The sequence below is a fragment of the Cupressus sempervirens genome, chromosome 3, assembly GCF_028749045.1.
Source record: "Cupressus sempervirens isolate cs-2001-9-10 chromosome 3, ASM2874904v1, whole genome shotgun sequence".
Lineage (NCBI taxonomy): Eukaryota > Viridiplantae > Streptophyta > Pinopsida > Cupressales > Cupressaceae > Cupressus > Cupressus sempervirens.
The window spans coordinates 727,794,703-727,814,733 of record NC_143120.1 but is presented as its reverse complement, the minus strand read 5'-3'; the positions used below and the strand labels follow the sequence as shown (position 1 = coordinate 727,814,733).

General features: G+C 34.4%; 1 protein-coding gene across 1 annotated transcript; it reads right to left on the bottom strand.

Moving 5' to 3' along the window:
* Positions 1-1,447: 1,447 nt before the first annotated feature.
* On the bottom strand, positions 1,448-18,183 carry LOC149568833 (extradiol ring-cleavage dioxygenase-like). Its single transcript, XM_089816783.1, has 5 exons — positions 18,152-18,183; positions 16,952-17,192; positions 16,289-16,464; positions 15,841-16,038; positions 1,448-1,673 (listed from the first exon to the last, which is right to left on the bottom strand). The coding sequence occupies exons 2-5, from the start codon at positions 17,186-17,188 to the stop codon at positions 1,448-1,450; spliced, it is 837 nt and encodes a 278-aa protein (XP_089672909.1). The 5' UTR covers positions 17,189-17,192; positions 18,152-18,183.
* Positions 18,184-20,031: the final 1,848 nt, after the last annotated feature.

Genomic DNA, 20,031 nt, shown 5'->3' with positions numbered 1-20,031 from the left:
TGAATAGATACAATAATCTAAAGATAATACTATTAATAATGGAAATTTACAATTTTACATATTGAAAGTGAAAAAAGCAATAAATTGACAAAATTATAAAGCATAAAATTGAAAACAATTGAAATAAAATAGTAGAAAACAAAGTAAAATACTTGGTATGCTAAAAAAGAGCAACAAAATTGGTTTTTGTAGTTTTTCGCAATCAGGTACCTGATTTTAAACATATCGAGTATCTAATTTGTTTAAAATGGGTACCTGATTTTAAAAACTCGATTCAGGCACCTGGTCCATGTTAAAAAATTGGGTACCTAATTTTTTGAATATGAATTGGGTGCTCAAGCCATATTTTTAAAATTGGGTACCTAATTCTAAACAAATCAGGTACCTGTTTCCAAAATGTCTCATTCTACAAAATTGACTTCCACAGAATTGCAACCCAACTTTGTGCTCTTACCCTAAAGATCTTGTTTTTCATTCAAAACCCAGGTGATTCTTCAAGAAATCACAAAATTCAATGAGCACGTGAGACTAAAAATAAAAATTGTTTCCTTCAAAATGACAAGTTGGTTGGTTTTGTTTAACATGTGATTGTAATGCAAAGACATTAACTTTCATAAATCCTCTTCAGAAAATGATGTTCCAATTGCCACTACAACTTCTCATGACTCATGATTTAGATCATCAAAATATATCAAGTTACATTGTTAAATTCTAATTACATTCTTACAAATTAGCAATTAGTTTGAATTTCTATCATAATGTGCATAAAAGACATCATGAAGTTATGCATTGATAATATGGATGGTGTGAAGAATAGTGAACCATTTAATCTAAATTTAATATGAATAAGGATCTAACCTTTTGGAGGAGGGATTTGGTGTATTAGCATAATCAAATGCTAGTAAAAAAGGACATTGCAACCTTGACATAATATTTTGTAGCTTCATAATTGATCTAAATCACATATATATTGTTAATTTCTAATATTAAATATTTTAGATTCAAATCTCAAAGTTAAAAATAATATACAAAAATAGACAGACAAATTTCATATTTTTATATATTATTCTTATTTTGTTTCATGCTCTCTACTCGCCTCTTATAAAATAAGAGTAAGAAAACATATATTGTAAATTATTTTTTCTTTACTAATATTTTCTCCATTCAGTTGCATTTATACTTTTATTTTTTGAGCCAAACCCAAACTTGAGGAATACTACAACATCCAAGTGAAAACAACTCAAGAAAAACACTTGCAGTGCTTCCAAATTCTACCCAAGAACCTGTAATATAGCCACCTCAACAAGCTGAAATGAGACCAGAAAAATCACCAGGTGCATCATATAGTACATATAAATAATGATAGGTCCTTACAATAAGAGAAGTACTAGAGAGTAGAAGCCCATGAATTCCTATATTCAACTAATTTAAGTTACAACTAGCAGCACTAATTTGCATCCATCAATTTGAATTCATGACATTGTTGTACATATGTGAAAGAATATGGTGAATATGAAAGTGAACTGTGACTCCAACTAGTGTGGATGAGTTCAGCTTTAGCCTCCTCACAAGCTGCTCCAAGGGCAAGCACAATGGGTAAAAAATGTTCTAGGCTTGGATGGGCCATTTTTTCAAAAGCTACTTTGTCTTCAAAATGATTGATTTCATCATACCTCAAAGTGACAAAGTGCTATGATATAATCTTAAAAGAAATCTTTGATATTTTATACATCAATATTTTGGCTCATAATCAAAAATATATTATACATCAAAGAGTGAGATTCAATACCTCCCCTAGGTTTACCAATCCTTTTTAGATCTAAACACATGCCAAGATGACAATATAGGGTTGGCCATGTCTAAGCAAGCATCCCAGTCAAAGATTGTATTTAGTGAAACACATGATAAGGAGAACTTATCACCACCTGCAGAGAGGGTTTGTCACCATAACTGGGGTGATATGCCTCTTATACCTTGTAAATCTATTTGTTCTCCTTGGAATATGTCAAATTCAACAAATAAAATGTTGAAAAGTCACGATATATCAATAGGGGATTTGGAGGACTTTGTTGATAAAATTATCCTTCAGGTTAAAAAATTTAATAACATCTCAGATCAGACTTTTCCAAGAGATGGTTTAGATGACCTTGTTCAAAATATTTGCCAGTGAGAGCTAGCTAAGTTGGCTAAAGATATTTCCCTAGTAGCAGGTATTCATTCTCCTAATATTAAGATGGGTAATGGTCACCCCAATTTACTTCAAAGTTCATTGGGTAATCCAATCTTTCCTTGCTCCATTTCCAAATTGGATGCTAATACAAATTAGATTAACTCTTGCTCATCCATCAAAAAACCCAAAGGTTGCTGCTCTAAATCAAGGAAGATTAGGGAAGAAATTGACTCAGGCATCCAATTGACCCTAAATTTTGTAAGGAATCCCAGGAAGAGAAAAGAAGAGGTAGTTGATCTTATTAAAAAAGTTATCAAGGGAGAGTGGAAGGCTCTTTAAAGCATCAATGAGACTCCTATCCTAGAATGTTAGAGGTTTAAATGACTCTAAAAAAGCTCGTCTCATCAAGGATCAAATCTTGAGAGTGGGAGTTGATATAGTTTTATTATAGGAAATGAAATTTTCCTTGGAAGGTAATAACAAGTATTTCAAATCTTGGAAAAACTAGTCCTATCTAGTTTCTCCATCCACTGGTGCCTCAGGAGGCTTGGCTATTCTGTGGAAACCAAACTCTTATCAAGTTCATCCAATTATTTCTAATGCTAATTGGATGGCTATCAAGGTACCTTATTTTAGTTTTTTTTTTATTCTTATAAATGTCTATGGTTCCACTTTGGTGGTGAGTAAGTAAAACCTTTGGAACTCCTTGTCTCAGGTTATGGAGAATCTTGGCACCATTAAAACCATCATGGCTAGAGATTTTAATGCCACCATTGGTGCCCAAGATAAAGTTGGTGGGTTGGATCCTTCCCCAAAGGTGATTGAAGACTTCAAGGACTTCTATGAAGGTAATGCCTTCTTTGACTATATTCTTATCAATGGTATTTGTGCCTAGTCTAATAGGAGGTAGGGGATTAGCCATGTGGGTGTTAGGTTGGATAGGTTTTTGCTTAATCCTCAGTGGGTTTTGGAGCATGGTGGTTGTGTTTCTTCAATCCTCCTATTCAATGGATTTGATCACTTCCTAGTTGACCTAGTGAATGCTAGGAAGAACAAGGGAAATAGGCCTAAACATTACTTCAAGATTGAAAGGAAGTGGTTCCACGATAATGACTTTGTGAATCTATTGTTGAATGGTGGAGGGAATCTCCTTTTGTTGCAAGGTCAAGAATGTAGCAACTTGCTTTCAAGATGAAACACATGAAGTCTAGAATCAAAGAATGGAATTTTGTAATCTTTGGTAATAGCTTTGAGTAGAAGAGAAGTATTGAGTTAGAGCTATCCCAATGGAATCAACATATTATAGATAATGGATTATCAGCTGAAGTATATTATATCCAAACAACTGGAGGAGGTTTTGTTGAGGGAAGAAATTTACCTACATCAGAGGTCAAGGGAATGTTGGTTACTAGAAGGTGACAAGAACACCTAATTATTCCATGCATTAGTCCAAATTAGGCATCATTGTAATTCCATTTTCCAAATTCAAGATGATTCAGGTAGGCTTCTTATAGCAAAAAATGACATTCAAAAGGAGGTGGTCCATTTCTTTGAGAACTTACTAAATTCTGTTGTTACTTCCCATGCTAATCCTAAAATTTTGGATTGCATTCCCTCACTAGTTTTAGATGTGCATTATGCCAATTTAATGTAACCCTTTTTCTTGGATGAAGTTAAGAAGGTAGTTTTCAGCATGGGGGAAAACAAGGCACCTAGCCCAGATGGATTTTCCCCTTTATTTTTCCAAAAGTATTGGGATTTCATTGGGAGGAATATCCTTTTAGCTTTGGAAGAGGTTAGGATTCATGGAGAGATGTTAAAGCAATTCAAAACAACCTTCATTACTCTTATTCCAAAGTTCTCTCAACCAAAATCCTTTGCTAATTTCAAACCCATTTCCTTATGCAACATGATTTATAAGATATTCACTAAAGCAATTTCTTTGAGATTGGCAAAGATCATTCCATTCATCATCTCAAAAGAACAAGGTGGTTTTGTTCCTAGAAGAGAAATGATGGAAGGTGCTTTAATTTTCCATGAAGTTCTTCATTTGATCCAAGAAGATAGATTACCCTCGATGGTATTAAAATTGGATATGATGAAACCTTATGATAGAGTTAACTGGGGTTTTTAAAGAAAAATCTTGGTCAAAATGCACTTCCATAGGAAATGGGTTAAGTGGGTGATGAAATGCATTTTGGGAGAGTTTTTTTAAGTATTGGTTCATGGTTTGCCTTGTGGTTTTTTCTCTTCATCACAAGGAGTTAGGCAGAGTGATTCCCTTTCACCATTCATTTTTATCATTCTTGGTGAGGGGCTTAGAAGGTTTTGTTCAACACAAAGGTTCCTTGGGGCAATGGGAAGGAATTACCATATGTAACTCCTTAAGAATGACTCATAATCTATTTGTTGATCATTCTTTATTATTTGGTAAAGGAAATCTTTGGGAGGCTAAGGTTATCAAAGAGATCGTCAATGACTATTATTTTGCTTTAGGCCAAAAATGAAATCTATCCAAATCCATAATTTTATTTTTTAACACCAAGAGTTTGGTGATGAGGGATATTCAAAATTGTCTATGTTTTGAGGTGGCTAAAACCCCATGTAAATAATTGGGCATTCCCTTCTTTCAAGGTACAAGTAAGGCTGCATATTGGAGTTCTATAATCCAAAATATTAGAGATATGATTGCTACTTGGAAGGCAAGATGGCTATCCTTCGCTAGGAGGATTTTATTGGTTAAGATTGTCCTCTCCTCTATTCCAAATTATGCTATGTCATTCCTACTTTCTCTTAAGAGGGTTCTAGAATAAATTAAGAAATGTCTTCAAGACTTTATTTGGAAAGGCAACTTAGATGAAAAAAGAAGATTGTGCTAGTTTCTTTGGATATGATGTGCAAACCTCCATCTTTTGGTGGGGTGGAAATTCATAACTTGTTGTATAAGAATCTAAGTTTCAAGTGCCCTTTGGGCTAGGATTATCATAACTAAATATTTGGACTTGGATAATCTAGAGAGAATATTCACAATGTGAAATACTCCAGTAGTATCTACAATGTGGAATTTCTTGGTAAAGAGTAGGGAGATCTTACTTCCCTACCTCTCTTGGGTGATTAACTCTAGTGACAAAGCCCTTTTTTGGTTAGACTCTTGGAATGATTATCCCCCTCATAATTCACTTGGAAAATTCCATACTGCTCTAAGTGTCTTTGGAGAGGTTATGGGGTACCAATATTTGTGATTACCTTTGTATCTCAATCTCAGAGGATGGTCTCAAGGCTAGTTGGAAAATCATACTAGATGGTGTAATCCCAATTGAGGAAAAATTTGAACTCGTAAAACCCTTAATCAGAGGTTTATCTTTATTTTTGATGAAGAGGATAAACTAATCTAATCATTCAGCAAAAGTGGTAAGTATTTAGTCAAAGATGGTTATTCCTCCTTACTAAATGGTATTTATTCAACAAAGATTAGGGAATTTTACCTTTGTTGGCATGATGCAGTCCTCCCCAAGGCTGGTGCTTCTCTTTGGCTAGCACTTCATAAGTGTATTCTCACTAGATATAGACTCCAGAGACTAGGTATTGTTGGAATTACAAGTAGAAAGAGTAAACTTCTTGGGTGGAGGGGTAAATCAGTAGTTTAAAATTGGACCCATAAAAATTTCACCATACATTCATCTCATGCATTTAATAAGTAAACTGAAATAACATGTAAAGAATATGCATCTAAATCATAAAACCATGTAAGCATTTACACATAACACTAGATATGATTACCCATAAACACTCCAAATGAGAAGGTAAAACTAGGATGGGGATGACACTCACAAATCTTCACTATTGTAGTAATAAAGTGTATCCAATGAAGGTTACAATGTTTTGACCATGAAACGTGATCTACCCTATGAAAGGTTTGCCCTGTTGAAGGCTTACAAAGACTATTAAGTCTCACCTTATTAGAGGATTTCAACACCTTGTTAGAAGTGTGCCTTTTTAGAGGACTTCAACTTACAACTAAGTAAGCACCCTATTAAAGGATTTCATATAGCCTATTAGGACTACTCTGTTGAGAGATTTAACTGAAATTACCTATTAAAATTTCTCAGCATAGATCTTGATTGGCACTTGCCTTCCTGATAACAGATCACCTCGACAAAATGTCTTATAGATCCTTTATGATTAGATGTGTCAATGATGTATCCCTTGCTCTATCCTCTGTTCTTCTCTAACTAATTTTTTAATTCACTCTTTCATCATAACTTCTAAGTCACCTTGAATGCTTTGCATGCAAACTATCTTGTTCACTCCTTCAATTCCTTCCACATTCACTCTCCTCTATCATAAAGAGTTTAGGGCTTTGTCCTCCTTAAGAAGACTTAGGTGACTTAGGGTTAGGTATAAATCTACAGCTAAGGTTCATCCATTTTGCCACTTAAACCTTCCCTTTTTTTGATTGGTTGCATATAATTGCATAGGGAATCCAAATATAGATTCATCCTTATCTCCAAAATATCAAAATATAATCTTAAGTTGGCTCAAAAATGGTTTATATAGTTATTTGTGCCATTACAAACAAATATGTCAAAATTGTGTCACTCGACATCTGAAGTCTTTGATGCTCAGCATGCATTGATCTTTATAATGTGACTTGGCATCCACTATTTACTCAGATCTTGAATCACTCGACATGGTCTATCTACTTGACACTGAAGTGACTCGACACTCATTGCAACTCGACATGATCTAGTATTTACATGTTGTGCTCAACATGTATTACTAGTTCGGCATGAACTGAGTAAATAGCTTAACTATGTTGACACTCACTTGTCAAAACCAATTTAAGATCAATAATATCCCCCTTTGACATGAGTGTCAAAAACACTTAAATATACAATATTATCCTTAATCTCTTGAGCATAACATATCCATGACTCAGCTTATATACAAGACTTCAAAATTTCAAAATTGTGCACTAACTTGTATACCTGAAAATTTTATAACTCCCCTTGAGTTAATGTGTATGATTTGTATCCAAAATTTGTGCTTCCTTTGAATTCAATACATTATATCTGATACTCTTTCATTTGATATGCTCTCCTTTAGCTGATATCTGCCCCTTTTGTTGCTTTCTTCTCAAAAATGTATATCTCTCCCATATGATATTTCTCCCCCATTATTATTTCTCCCCCTCTTTGACACTTATGTCAAATAGGCTATACACCTATCGCGTGTTTGTCCAAAAAAATTTATGGAAATTCATTATTATCCTTAGAGTTGCATCCTAGTTATCACATGGAACATCCAATGACTTAATTTGGATTGCAAGCTCTATAGCAAGGTGTACTAGACCATCTAGAGTAGAAAGATTGGAGTCTTTCTTCAATAGGGTTTCAACATAGCCTAGTTCCTTGTGCATTATCTCCATATATGGGGTGAGGGTAGCCTAAATACTTGTTAGTTTGGCTCTAATGTTAGCCTCATCTACTATTAAGATAGCTAATTGACTTTTTGTCTGAAGCAATGTTCTAAAATGCTTCTCACTCTAAGTTGGATTTTTAGGTAGGCTTTCACTTGATGTAGATATTTTGCTCTCTAAACTCAGAATGTGACTTTTGGTCTCTTGGGTGAAGTGTAGGATTACATAGTTTTGTGTACAATGAGAATATATTCTCAAGTGCCTTCTTCACATCCTCAACCTTGGTTGCTGATGCATCTTGTTGTAGTGCTATCTTATTAGATGTTTTCTTAGTTACTTTGCTTTGAAACTTCTTTCAGACCATTCTAATAGTTTTGCATTTGTATCAAGGTCTTCATTACTGACCTTCTCCACTATATCTATCAATTTTTCTATTAGTGACTTGGTCTCAGCAATAGTTAGTAGGCTAAATTCATCTAAAAAGATGTCCTTTATATCTTGAAGTGCTTGCTTCTACCTGTGTTCTCTCCTAAGCATTTATTGATACTTTTTCCTTTCTAAGGCTTGTTGTAAAATGCCTATGCCTATTTGCTCCAATGCCATAGTATCATAATCATACTTTGGAATAACAATTTCTTCATCAAGGCTTCTGTCTCCATAATGTATTACCTTGTTAATCTTTAATGAGCTTGGACTTGGCACTGAGATCTACAATGGAGTAGCATCTGTGCTCAACCTCTGAAGAGTTTGAGTAGAAGAAGTGGTAGATGTTGATAAGGCTACCAATGCTTGGATTTCCACTTGTTCCTTCACCTTTGGTTCTATCTCTTTAGGCTGCCCCTAGTCTATTACTATGACTTGGCTGGCACCTTGTGCTTTGTTGTAGGTATAGATGAATCTATCTATCCTATTTCCTTTTTTTGTCCTGTAATCATGTCTTGCTCTTCTTCTTTCTTTTCAATTGTATCAACCTTAGTAGATGTTTCTATTGTCATGATTTGGAATAAAGGTGGTACAAGAGTAACTAAAGGGATGATGGAAGGTGGTTCTTGTGGATTCACCTTTTCCCTTGTAACATCAATTACTGCCTTTTGCAGTTCTTCTACACTGACCAAAACAAGATTACCACATAGTTTTGCTTACAAAGTAGATTGATCTAAAATATTCTTTAAACCTTCTACCATTAGAGGATTGATGTTTTGAGATGATGGATTAGAGACATCATTAAGAATTATGGTTTTAGTGGTTTTGGTTATGTTATGAGGAGGATTAACACTCGGCAATTGTGTGTCATGCACAATTTGTTCTTCTTGTTGCTGCTCAAATGTTGCCTTGTCATCATCTTACTTTTCTATCTTTCCAACTATATTATCTTTTTCATCATCTTCCTTATCATCATCTTCATTATTATTTTTACCATCATCATCTTTGTCATCACCTTTACCCTCTAAAGGGTCAACTTCTCTTTGCTTAACAATGGTTAACCCATAAATAAGTTTTCATATTTGTGTTGATCTCTTAACAACATCTTCAATATTATTTTGGAGAATATTGAAGGCTTTGTATTTAGGTGTAAACCTAACTGCATATTTCTTAACAACCTTAGCAATTTGTCCCTTTGTCAATTCTGGCATTACTTGGGCTAGTGTTGTCTCCCTTATTTGTCTTTCCAAATTTAGAAGATAATGTCATTTTTGCTCAACAATGTCATATAGGCTTTTAGGTATTGTGTTGGCAAATTCTAGTGGAGTGTTCTTGAACTTTGTCATCATGGCATATAATGCCTCTTCCACTTGGTTTTTCTCTTCTTTTCCCAATTTATCAAAATTAATATGTCTAAAACTAGATAAATTAGCATTACTCTTGATATGTTCACATAAATTCTCAAGATCAGAGAGAGGATTGTGACTTACCACCTTGAATTGATAGTTATCATTTGATTATGTCTTCTCTTCATCAAAATTTGGTTGAGCCACATACTTCCTTCTTTGGATTTTATGCTACTATCCACCTTGCTCTATTTTCTTTGACTTTTCCTTGCCCTTTTGGGTGGTTTCTCATGTAGTGGCCCTTGTAGTAGGTATAGTAGGCTTTGGTTGACTTGGTTTTACAATCTTCTTTTCCCTTTCTATGGGTTGCGCCTTTTCTTTCCTCTTCTGTGACTCAACAAGAATAGGTGCTTCTTTGGCTTCTTCTCCCTTGGCACCATCAATCACCTCCTCTTCTTTGTCTTCTCCCAATCCTTCAGTTAAAGCTAGAGGTTCATGAGCTTGTGTTTGTTCATCCTCTTCATCTTTTTCATCTTCTTCCTCTTCCTCCTCAACACCTTCTCCAAATTTTTCTTTTAATTCCTTTACCAACTTGTCCTTTTTCTTAATTTTGGAGGAAATCTTTAGTTCCATGGAAATCTTTGATTTCACCATCTCATAATTTCCAAAAACTTTTGCAGTCTTGTCTACTTCTTCTACAAGTAGGGTTGTTATGGCTGTTGAGGTTTCATCTACATTTACCTCATAACCTAAGGGTCCCAACCATCTTACCCTTGGTGTGGAAGCTTGCACAAACATGTAGTCATCATCAACAAGAAAGCATACATCATTATAATGTTTCTCAACTAAGGAAACTAGAATTCTAAGTTTGTGCTTCATTAACTTCTTAAAATATTCAAAGTAACTAGTCATTATGGATTCAAAGTTTTCTCCTAGCTACTTAATGTACTCTCCTATGTACTACAGCTGATCTATTAGTCTTCCATCCTACTTTTCCAAATGAGGGAAATGTGTTTTGTACATAAAAGAATATGCAAACTAGTATAGAACCAAACTTGCATTGTGTACTCTTGGTTTTCCTTATTGCTCCAAGGTTCTCCATAAGTTGTTGTAGCTTAAGTTCTACTAGATCATATGTATGATCTTTCTTAACAATTTTATAAACAACATCCATAGCTATGTAGGGTACACTATTCAATCTACTAGATTGATAGAATTTATGTAAGATTACCCTTACAAAAAAATTGATAAGAGGATCTAAGGTTGTATCTATAGTCATACTTCTCGTATTCTAGACTGCTCCAGTATTTTTCTCAATCACTTCCAAATGTCTTGGGCTGATCTAGGGTTGGGTAACTAGTAACCCTATGAATTACTCTGTTGGCTATTTTAATTGGTCCTCCTTCCAACCACAAGGAACCATCATGAATTTGATTTAGTACAATTCATATCCACTCAGTTTTAAATAGATTAAGAATATCTAGGGCTTGTGTTAAACCCTTTTTCTCAATAATTTTGAATTCCTCCCTCAAAACACTATTTTCACACAATCTATTGTATGTACCTCTTATTTCCATGTCACCAATGCTTCCTATCTTGCAATTGTAGCATTTCCTCTTATCTTGCACCATACATTTGGCAGCATCATTGACAATGTGCTAGAAGGGTCTTGTTTATAGGCGATGTCAAGAATGGCTTTAAATACAAGTTTCTTAACTTCATTACTAACTAGCTGAACATTTAAAACTTCTTTCCTTCAACATTTTTTGAACTTGATACCATTGTGACAAGCTAGAGTTTATGAAAATTTAAACTGCATAGCTCAGCTTCAAATAAATACCTTAGAAAATTTGATGAACTGGTGATGAATCTTTGCACAAATCTTTTGCAATCACTTTTGACAAATTTCAGGTTGCTTCTAGCTCTTCTCACTCTTACTTTATTTTGAAATGATGAAAAATGAGCTTAAATCGATCATATACCCTTTGAAAACCTTGTATTTATTGCTAAGGGCTTACACATATATAAGCTCAGGAATGACCAATTTTAGGTTCATTCAACATCCATTGACATTGCCATCACTTGGTAGCTACTACGAGCTTGATGTCAACTACCTAGTCTGACAATTTGGCATCAACTAGCATTCCACTTGGCACATATAGGAAACTTTTCATACTTGGAAACAGCATGAAAGACTCAAAGATTTATCTTGAATTTATAACATCTTGCATCTTTATTCATGCTAATTTATTCTTTTTAGTACTATCTCCTTTTGGAACTGATGTATGATAAAACCTTTAAATATTAGTCCCACATACCTCTTGTTTGCCTAGTTTGATGAAGTGTGATCCCTTGACCTATTAGGTGAAGTGATCCCTTCTCCATTTTATGTGCTACAAACATCTTTCTTTTTCCATGTCTTATTCATCTCACCTCTGATGTGTTCAACATCTGCCTTACCTTTACCTTTATCAAATTCACAACTTGGTGCCTTTGACCTAGTTGGATAATATTTATAGATGTGACCAATCTTCAAATAGCTAAAACATGTAGTTTGACTTAACCATCTTTTGTAATTACCATTGAAGTGTGTCCTAATACAATTTTTAGGTATATGTCCATATTCTTGACAATAATCACAACTATATCTTGTATTATAATCCCAATTGCAAGAGTTCCCATTGTTTCTTACCTTTGTTGGCTTGTTTGATGACCTCATAGATTTGGATCTACATTCAAAATCTCTATGTCCATACTTCTAACAATTATAGTAGTATCCTTCAAAAAAAATTGTATGCACAGTCCTGGTTCTGCATTTATGTGCCTAATGACCTTGCTCGTTGCACTTATGACAATAAGTCATGTTCTTAGGCTTGACATTCTGATTTGTAGTTTTTCTCCTACACACATTAGCAGTATGTCCTTTCTTACCTCAATTATGACAAGTAGGTTTGGAGTTCTTACCTTTGATGTTCCTTTCTTCTACAACCTTGGATGATTCTCCTTCTTCAATGCTTGTGTAGCCCAGTCTTGATGTATCATTGTTGGGTCTAGGGGATCTTAATAGTTTCTCAAAGTATTTGATGGCTTCATTTGGCTTGTTGAATCTTTCAAAAAATTCTTTTTCTCTCTTTAGGTCACTCTACAATTGTTCATTCTGCAACTTCAATGTAGTTATCTCAATGTCCTTGACATTCAGTTCATAGTTGGCATTCATCATTTGACTTAGGGTATCCAATTGCATGTTGGAAATCTTGGTTAGCTCTATTGACTTCTCTTCCAATTTGTTGGCCAGAATTATTTTGTCTTCTTTAATCATGGCCTTGTCTTCCATAGCTTTCTTCTTTTGCTTAGTCACCTCACATAACAGTATAGCTTGTAATTATTGCTCTAACTTGAGATTTCTAATTTCCTCAACTTGGACTCATTCTTTTCCATTAGATCTACAACTACTACATAAAATTAATTGGAGTCACCATCTGCAAATAGCTTTGGTAGTGTCTATCTCTTTGTATGGTGTGTCATTCTCTGTAATAGCTATCTCTTTCCTTCTCTTCAAGGATTTCTTTAGTTCTTCTCTTTCCTCATTCAGTTGCTATAGTATGAGATGTATTTTGATCTCCTGGTTTTCAATAGTCTTTCCCAACTTGTAGACTTCCATTTCAAGATCTTTCCTCAAAGTTGTAAAGCTTCCCTTTTTGAGAACTAGGCTCTGATATGAATTGTTGGAATTACAAGTGGAAAGAGTAAACTTCTGGGGGGGATGAATTAGTAACTTGGACCCATAAAACTTTCACCATACATTGATCTCATGCATTCAGTAAGTAAACTGAAATGACATGTAAAGCATATGCATCTAAATTATATAACCATGTAAGCATTCACACATAACATTAGATATGATTATCCAGAAACCCTCCAAGTGAGAAGGTAAAACCGGGGTGATGATGACACCCACAAATCTTCACTATTGTAGTAATAAAGTGTATCCAACGAAGGTTACAATGTTTTGACCATGAAACATGATCTACCCTATGAAAGATCTACCCTATTAAAGGCTTACAAAGATTGTTAGGTCTCACCTTGTTAGAGGATTTCAACACCCTATTAGAAGTGTGCCTTATTAGGGGACTTCAACTTACAACTAAGTAAGCACTCTGTTAAAGGATTTCATACAGCTTGTTAGGACTACTATGTTAAGAGATTTAAATAAAATCACCTATTAAAATGTCTCAGCATAGATCCTATGATTGGCACTTGCTTGCCTAATAATAGATCACCTCTACACAATGTCTTATAGATCCTTCATGATCAGATGTCTCAATTTTGTATCCTTTTCTTTGTCCTTTGTCCTTATCTAATTGATTTTGCAATTCACTCTTTCATCATAACTTCTAAGTCACCTTGAATGCTCTGCATGCAAACTATCTTGTTTGCTCCTTCAATTCCTTCCACATTCACTCTCCTCTATCATAAAGAGTTTAGGGCTTCATCCTCCTTAAGAAGACTTAGGTGGCTTAGGGTTAGGTATGAATCTATAGCCTCGATTCATCTATTTTGCTACTTAAACCTTCCCTTTTTTTGATTGGCTACATGTAATTGCATAGGGAATCCAAATATAGATTCGTCCTTATCTCCAAAATATCAGAATTAATCTTAATTCGACTCAAAAATGGTTTACATAGTTGTCTATGCCATTACAGAAAAATATGTCAAAATTGTGTCACTCAGCATATGAGGTCTCTAATGCTCGACATGTATTGATCTTTATACTTGGACTCAACATCTACATTACTCGACATCCATTGTTTACTTGGCTCCTAAATCACTTGACATGGTCTATCTGCTTGGCACTTGAGTGACTCTAACACTCATTACAACTTGGCATGTTCAATATTTACATGTTGTGCTCAACATGTATTATTAGTACAACATGAACTAAGTAAAGAGGTTAAGTGTGTTGACACTCACTTATCAAAACCAATCTGAGATCAATAGGTATCTCAGACAATTTTATGTGTATCTTGTGTGAGAAAGTTAGAGAAGACACATATCACCTCCTTCTCACTTGTGATATTGCCTATGAATGTTGGAGTAGAGTTATGGATAGACTTGGTTGGATCAACCCAATTCAAAGAACACTCCATCAATAGTTGATTGGTTGGCCTTTGTTATAGAAGAACTCCTTTTTTGTAGCAATTTGGAGGGTTGTTCCTACACTAGTTGTTTGGGGGATATGGTGGGAACGAAATAAGATGATTTTTAGGAAAGAGTCTTTGGAGGTGGATAAAGTGTGTGAATTGTGCTAATTCTTATGTCATGAGGATGAAAAACTTATCTTCTACATTCACTTTGTTTGACTCTTATGTCCTAAATAACTAGAAAAAAAAATTATATCCCATTCTGGGGAGTTTTAGTGGGTAAAAGATCCAAGAAGGATATTAGAAGTGAAATCAAGTGGCAACCATCATCTAGTTCTTTTGTTAAGCTCAACTTCGATGGGGCCTCCAAAGGAAATCCAAGTAGAGTAGGAGTGGGTTATGTTATTAGGAACCATTTTGGTAATACACTAAGGGCTTCTTACTCTAGAATCCTTGATGCTTCCAATAACATTGCTGAGGCACAAGCCCTTTTGGAGGGCACTAAAATGTCTTTGGATATGGGTTTCAAGATGGTTCATATTGAAGGTGATTCTCAACTTCTGACATCTACTCTTTCCTCTTATTCCTTAGTGTCTTGGGACCTCTAATATGTCATTAAATAAGTTTGGAGGCTCTTGCCAAGATTTAGGTGTATAAGGTCTCCCACTGTTATAGAGAGATCTGATCACCTTGCAAATCTGGGTGCAAATTTGGAGCAGGGGTCTATGGTGGTTGAATGGCCTAATGTGGTTGAACTGTTGAATCTCCTTGATCAATGCCATCTCTAGTCTTATTCATCTTCTTGATATTCTAAATGATAGTCTCATTATGACATTGCACTTTATGCTGTCTTGACTGTGTTTGGAAGGATTCCTATTGTTGTAATGTTTTCTTCTATCTAATAATAGTACGGATCTATTAATCTTTTACCCCCAAAAAAAACAACTTTAAATTGCACTTTATAATATGATCTCTCTCTCTCTCTCTCTCTCTCTCTCTCTCTCTCTCTCTCTCTCTCTCTCTCTCTCTCTCTCTCTCTCTCTCTCTCTCTATATATATATATATATATATATATATATATATATATATATATATATATATATATATATATATATAGAGAGAGAGAGAGAGAGAGGGAGAGAGAATTGAATCTAAAAACAATTTTTTTAATAGATAACCAAACAATTAAACCATGTGATTTGATACTTGAAGAGAGAAATATATCTATGGAATCTTTTGTTATTGAGCATTTGAAACTTACCCAAGAATCAATTAGTAGAAAAAAAGTCTTGATAAACTACAAAGATGGATATAGAAGTAGATGTAAAGTGTGTCTTTTACCTGCCTTTGATTAGGATTTCTATTAGCCAGTTGTCAAAATCTAGAGCCCATGGAGGATGAACTTGAGCATCAATATCCAAACTTTGGTGGTTGTGAGTGGCATTGCTAGATCCAATTATCAAAACACCCTCTGATTTCAAGGGTGGCAAAACATGTCCCATCTTATAGGGGTACTCATTATTGGAAACCCAAATTGGGCTCATAGATTACAAACCCATTTCATTAATTTATAGATATAATAGATCAAATACATAAACTGATATGTTGAAAAAAAATTAAGAGTGTAGATGATAGATCAACCACTTTTGTTGACACATGTGAAGGAGACTCTTTAACGTATGCAAAAATATTAGAAATGTGGATGAGCTGTGTTGTTGATAGTAATTTGGGTATAACAAGCTACATAGGTGCATAAAAAATCTTTCAACACTCACCACTTTGTGCTAACTAGACAGACATCTGACAAATAGGTATGTTAGCATTCAAGTACATCAAAGAAAGGGGTACCCAAGCACCATGATCTAGTCCTCTACTTGAATCTTCCTCAACATTCTTCAATCCTGAATTACCCAGCAAATCTTTCACTCTTTTTTCCACATCAAGAGCTCCATGCACATTGTATTCAACATGCTAAATGTTGATATTATAACTTGATAAAGACCCATGATAAATTAAGATGAAAAGAGCAACAAATCTTCCAAATATGTAGATGAAAGATCGATTTTCATGATGCCATGTTTAGATTTCAATCACAAATAAGTTCCATGACACTATGCTCCTTTATGCCCCCATGTTTTGTTGACACGCTAGAGCAAGTAGATCTAGGACATATGGATCAAGTAATTTGAGCATTAAAAAATGGGAAAGTAACTTCCTCATGCAAATAATCAAGATAGGTATACTTCAGTAAATTGAGAAGCCTTCAAAAGGATTCGGAATGTACATTTTCAATTCAAGAATAAAATTAGTTGTATTCATTGGATGGAGGAAAACTGTTGAGAAATTATGGGATTCTATAGCTGGTTGCAAATTTAGATGCAACAAAAAGCCCAAATGAAGGTTTAGCCTCTTGACATCAAATCCCAAATCAATGGAAGTGAAAAGGGGGAGTTAACTTGTACATCTCTTTGGTAAAGTCATTGCAAAAGAAATCATAAATTGTGGTATGTTTTCTCACAGTATTGAGAGTGGGGAAGGAAGTATCCCAGTGAGAAAAGATGAGCAATGTGTTTTTAGGCTTCTCTTGTAAAACTTTGTCCCAGTTCAACAGAAAATTCATTACAGAAAGCTCTTTTATGGCCAATGTGGGTGATCCATGAGAAATAAAGTATGTATTCATCATGGCCATTTGCCTTCCTTCTTTGGTTGGTTAGAGAGCCAATTTTGTATAAAGCTTGGATTGGATAAGATAAGTCTACTAGAGTTCTTCCTTTTATGAAGTCTGTTGTCAATCTTATGAGAAATTTTATTTAATAATCAATATTTTATTAAAAAATATTATAATAAATAAAATTATTCTTAGTTATTATAAGAAACTCAATTTTACTTTTGTGTTATAGGCTCTTGTCTAAAATTAGTCTTAGTTATTAAGTAAACAATAAAATTCATTTTTATTATATTATTTATAATTAAGTCTAATATAAATTTGATTTTAGACTTTGCTAATCAATAAGTAGGCCATCTCCTCAACTCTTTAATTACTAATTATCTTTTTTTGGTTTATAATTTCTTCATTTATACACCCCTACTCATACATTTATCCACTACCACTTGAACATTTGTCCCAAGTCGAGGGTATGTGCAGGATCATGGTCAACCAAACTATGGCCTTAACTGGTAGTGAAAAACTAACAAATCAGGGGTTGTGTCAACTTGACACATAACTTTAAAGTGGTTCTGGACTTTATATCAAAATGTTGTAAGAAAATAATCTATAGGAAATTGAATGTAGTCTCTAAACTACTAGGCCTTATCTAGAAGGAAAATTATTTGATTAGACAAAAGTTTGGATTTGAATGCAGTACTACAAACATTTCAGGGCAAAAACAAAAAGGTGTATGTTTGACCACCTTAATCAAAATCAAATTCATACTATTTCATAATATAATTATAGATATAAAAAGTAGACTCATTCTTAGATGTGACACATATTTTTGAGTATTTTTATTCCAAATAAATATTTAAATATAATTTTTCTACTATAACTTTTCCAGAATTAAAAAAACTATGTGTTTGACCACCTTAACTAATTGAAAACTTTACCAAATTAATTTTTTTTTCCTTATACTAGGCGAAACATAGAATGTGATGCAACTTTTGGATTTCAAAAATGTTACACCATTTGAAAGTTATAGTTTTTTTTTCAATCAGCACTTTGTTGTCATCTTCATTAAAAATTAACTAATAAATACTTATCGAACTCAGAATTTGATAGTAATTATATCAATGGAATCTTGAGAGTGTTATAAAAAAACCCTTTTTGTTTCATTGAATTTTGATGAAAATAATATTGTCAAATGACTACTCAAAGTCTAAATGTCAGTGAAACCTTTCTCAAACACATTTTTTGAGTTGACCAAACAAGTTTGGTAAATACCAAGCCTAATCGGGTACTTGATTTCAAATCAAGTATCCGATACCAAATCAGATACCCGATATGAAATCAGGTACCCAAAAAGTGGTGGCCATAATTCTTTCAAGCATTCATAGCCCAACTCAAATTTTTGAAATTTTGGAGGGAAACCACCCAAATTTTGGAGGGAAACCAAAATTTGGGAAGTGTGGGCATTATTATTATTAACTATTATTACATATTATTATGATTATTATTATTAACTATTATTACTATATATAATTACATGATTATGATTATTATTATAACAAAACATAATATAGTAATATATATGATAATTATTATTATTATTAAATATATATAGTAATATTATATGATTTATTATTATATATAGTAATATATATGATTATTGTTCTTATATAATCTAGTAATATATTATTATTATATTAAAATACATATTATTGTATTATTATTAAATATAATATTGTCATGAACTACATCGAAAGGGGTCATAGATGACCCCTTTTGACGCATTTGAACCAACCAAATGGATCCCTAAGAGTCCTAGGGCCCCTAGGGACATATGTTGTCATGATGCATTTGAACCAACCAAATAGGTCCCTAGGGGTCCTAGGGCCCCTAGGGACATATGCATTCAAACCAACCAAATAGGCCATAAGGGTCCTAAGGCCCCTAGGGACATATGTTGTGATGAAATGCATCGAAAGGGGTCATAGGTTAAATTGGGGTCCTAGGGCCCCTAGGGACATATGTTGTCATGAAATGTGTCAAAAGGGGTCATAGGTTATCATATGACCCTTTCGACACATTCAAACCAAAAAAATAGGTCCCTATAGGTCCTAGGGCCCCTAAGGACATATGTTGTCATGAAATGCATCTAAAGGGGTCATAGTTTAACCTATGACCCCTTTCGACGCATTCAAACCAACAAAATAGGTCCATAGGGGTCCTAGGGCCTCTAGGGACATATGTTGTCATGAAATACGTTGAGAGGGTTCATAGATTAACCTATGACCCCTTTTGACATCTCTAGGGGTCCTAGGCCCCTAGGGACATATGTTGTCATGAAATTCATCGAAAGGGGTCATAGGTTAACCTATGACACCTTTCAATGTATTCGAACTGACCAAATAGGCCCCTAGGATTCCTAGGGCCCCTAGGGACATATGTTGTCAAGAAATGCATTGAGAGGGGTCATAGGTTAACCTATGACCCCTTTTGATGTCTCTAGGGGTCTTAGGGCCCCTAGGGACATATGTTGTCATGAAATGCATTAAAAGGGGTCGTAGGTTATCATATGACCCGTCATGAAGTGCATTGAAAGGGGTCATAGGTTAACCTATGACCCCTTTCGATGCATTCAAACCAACCAAATAGGTCCCTAGGGGTTCTAGGGCCCCTAGAGAAATATGTTGTCATGAAATGCATCAAAAGGGGTCATAGGTTAACCTATGACCCCTTTTGACGTCCCTAGGGACATATGTTTTCGTGAAATGTGTTGAAAGACCTATGACCACTTTCGACGCATTCGAACCAACCAAATAGGTCCTAATCAGTCAAACCAACCAAATAGGTTCCTAGGGGTCCTAGGGCCCCCA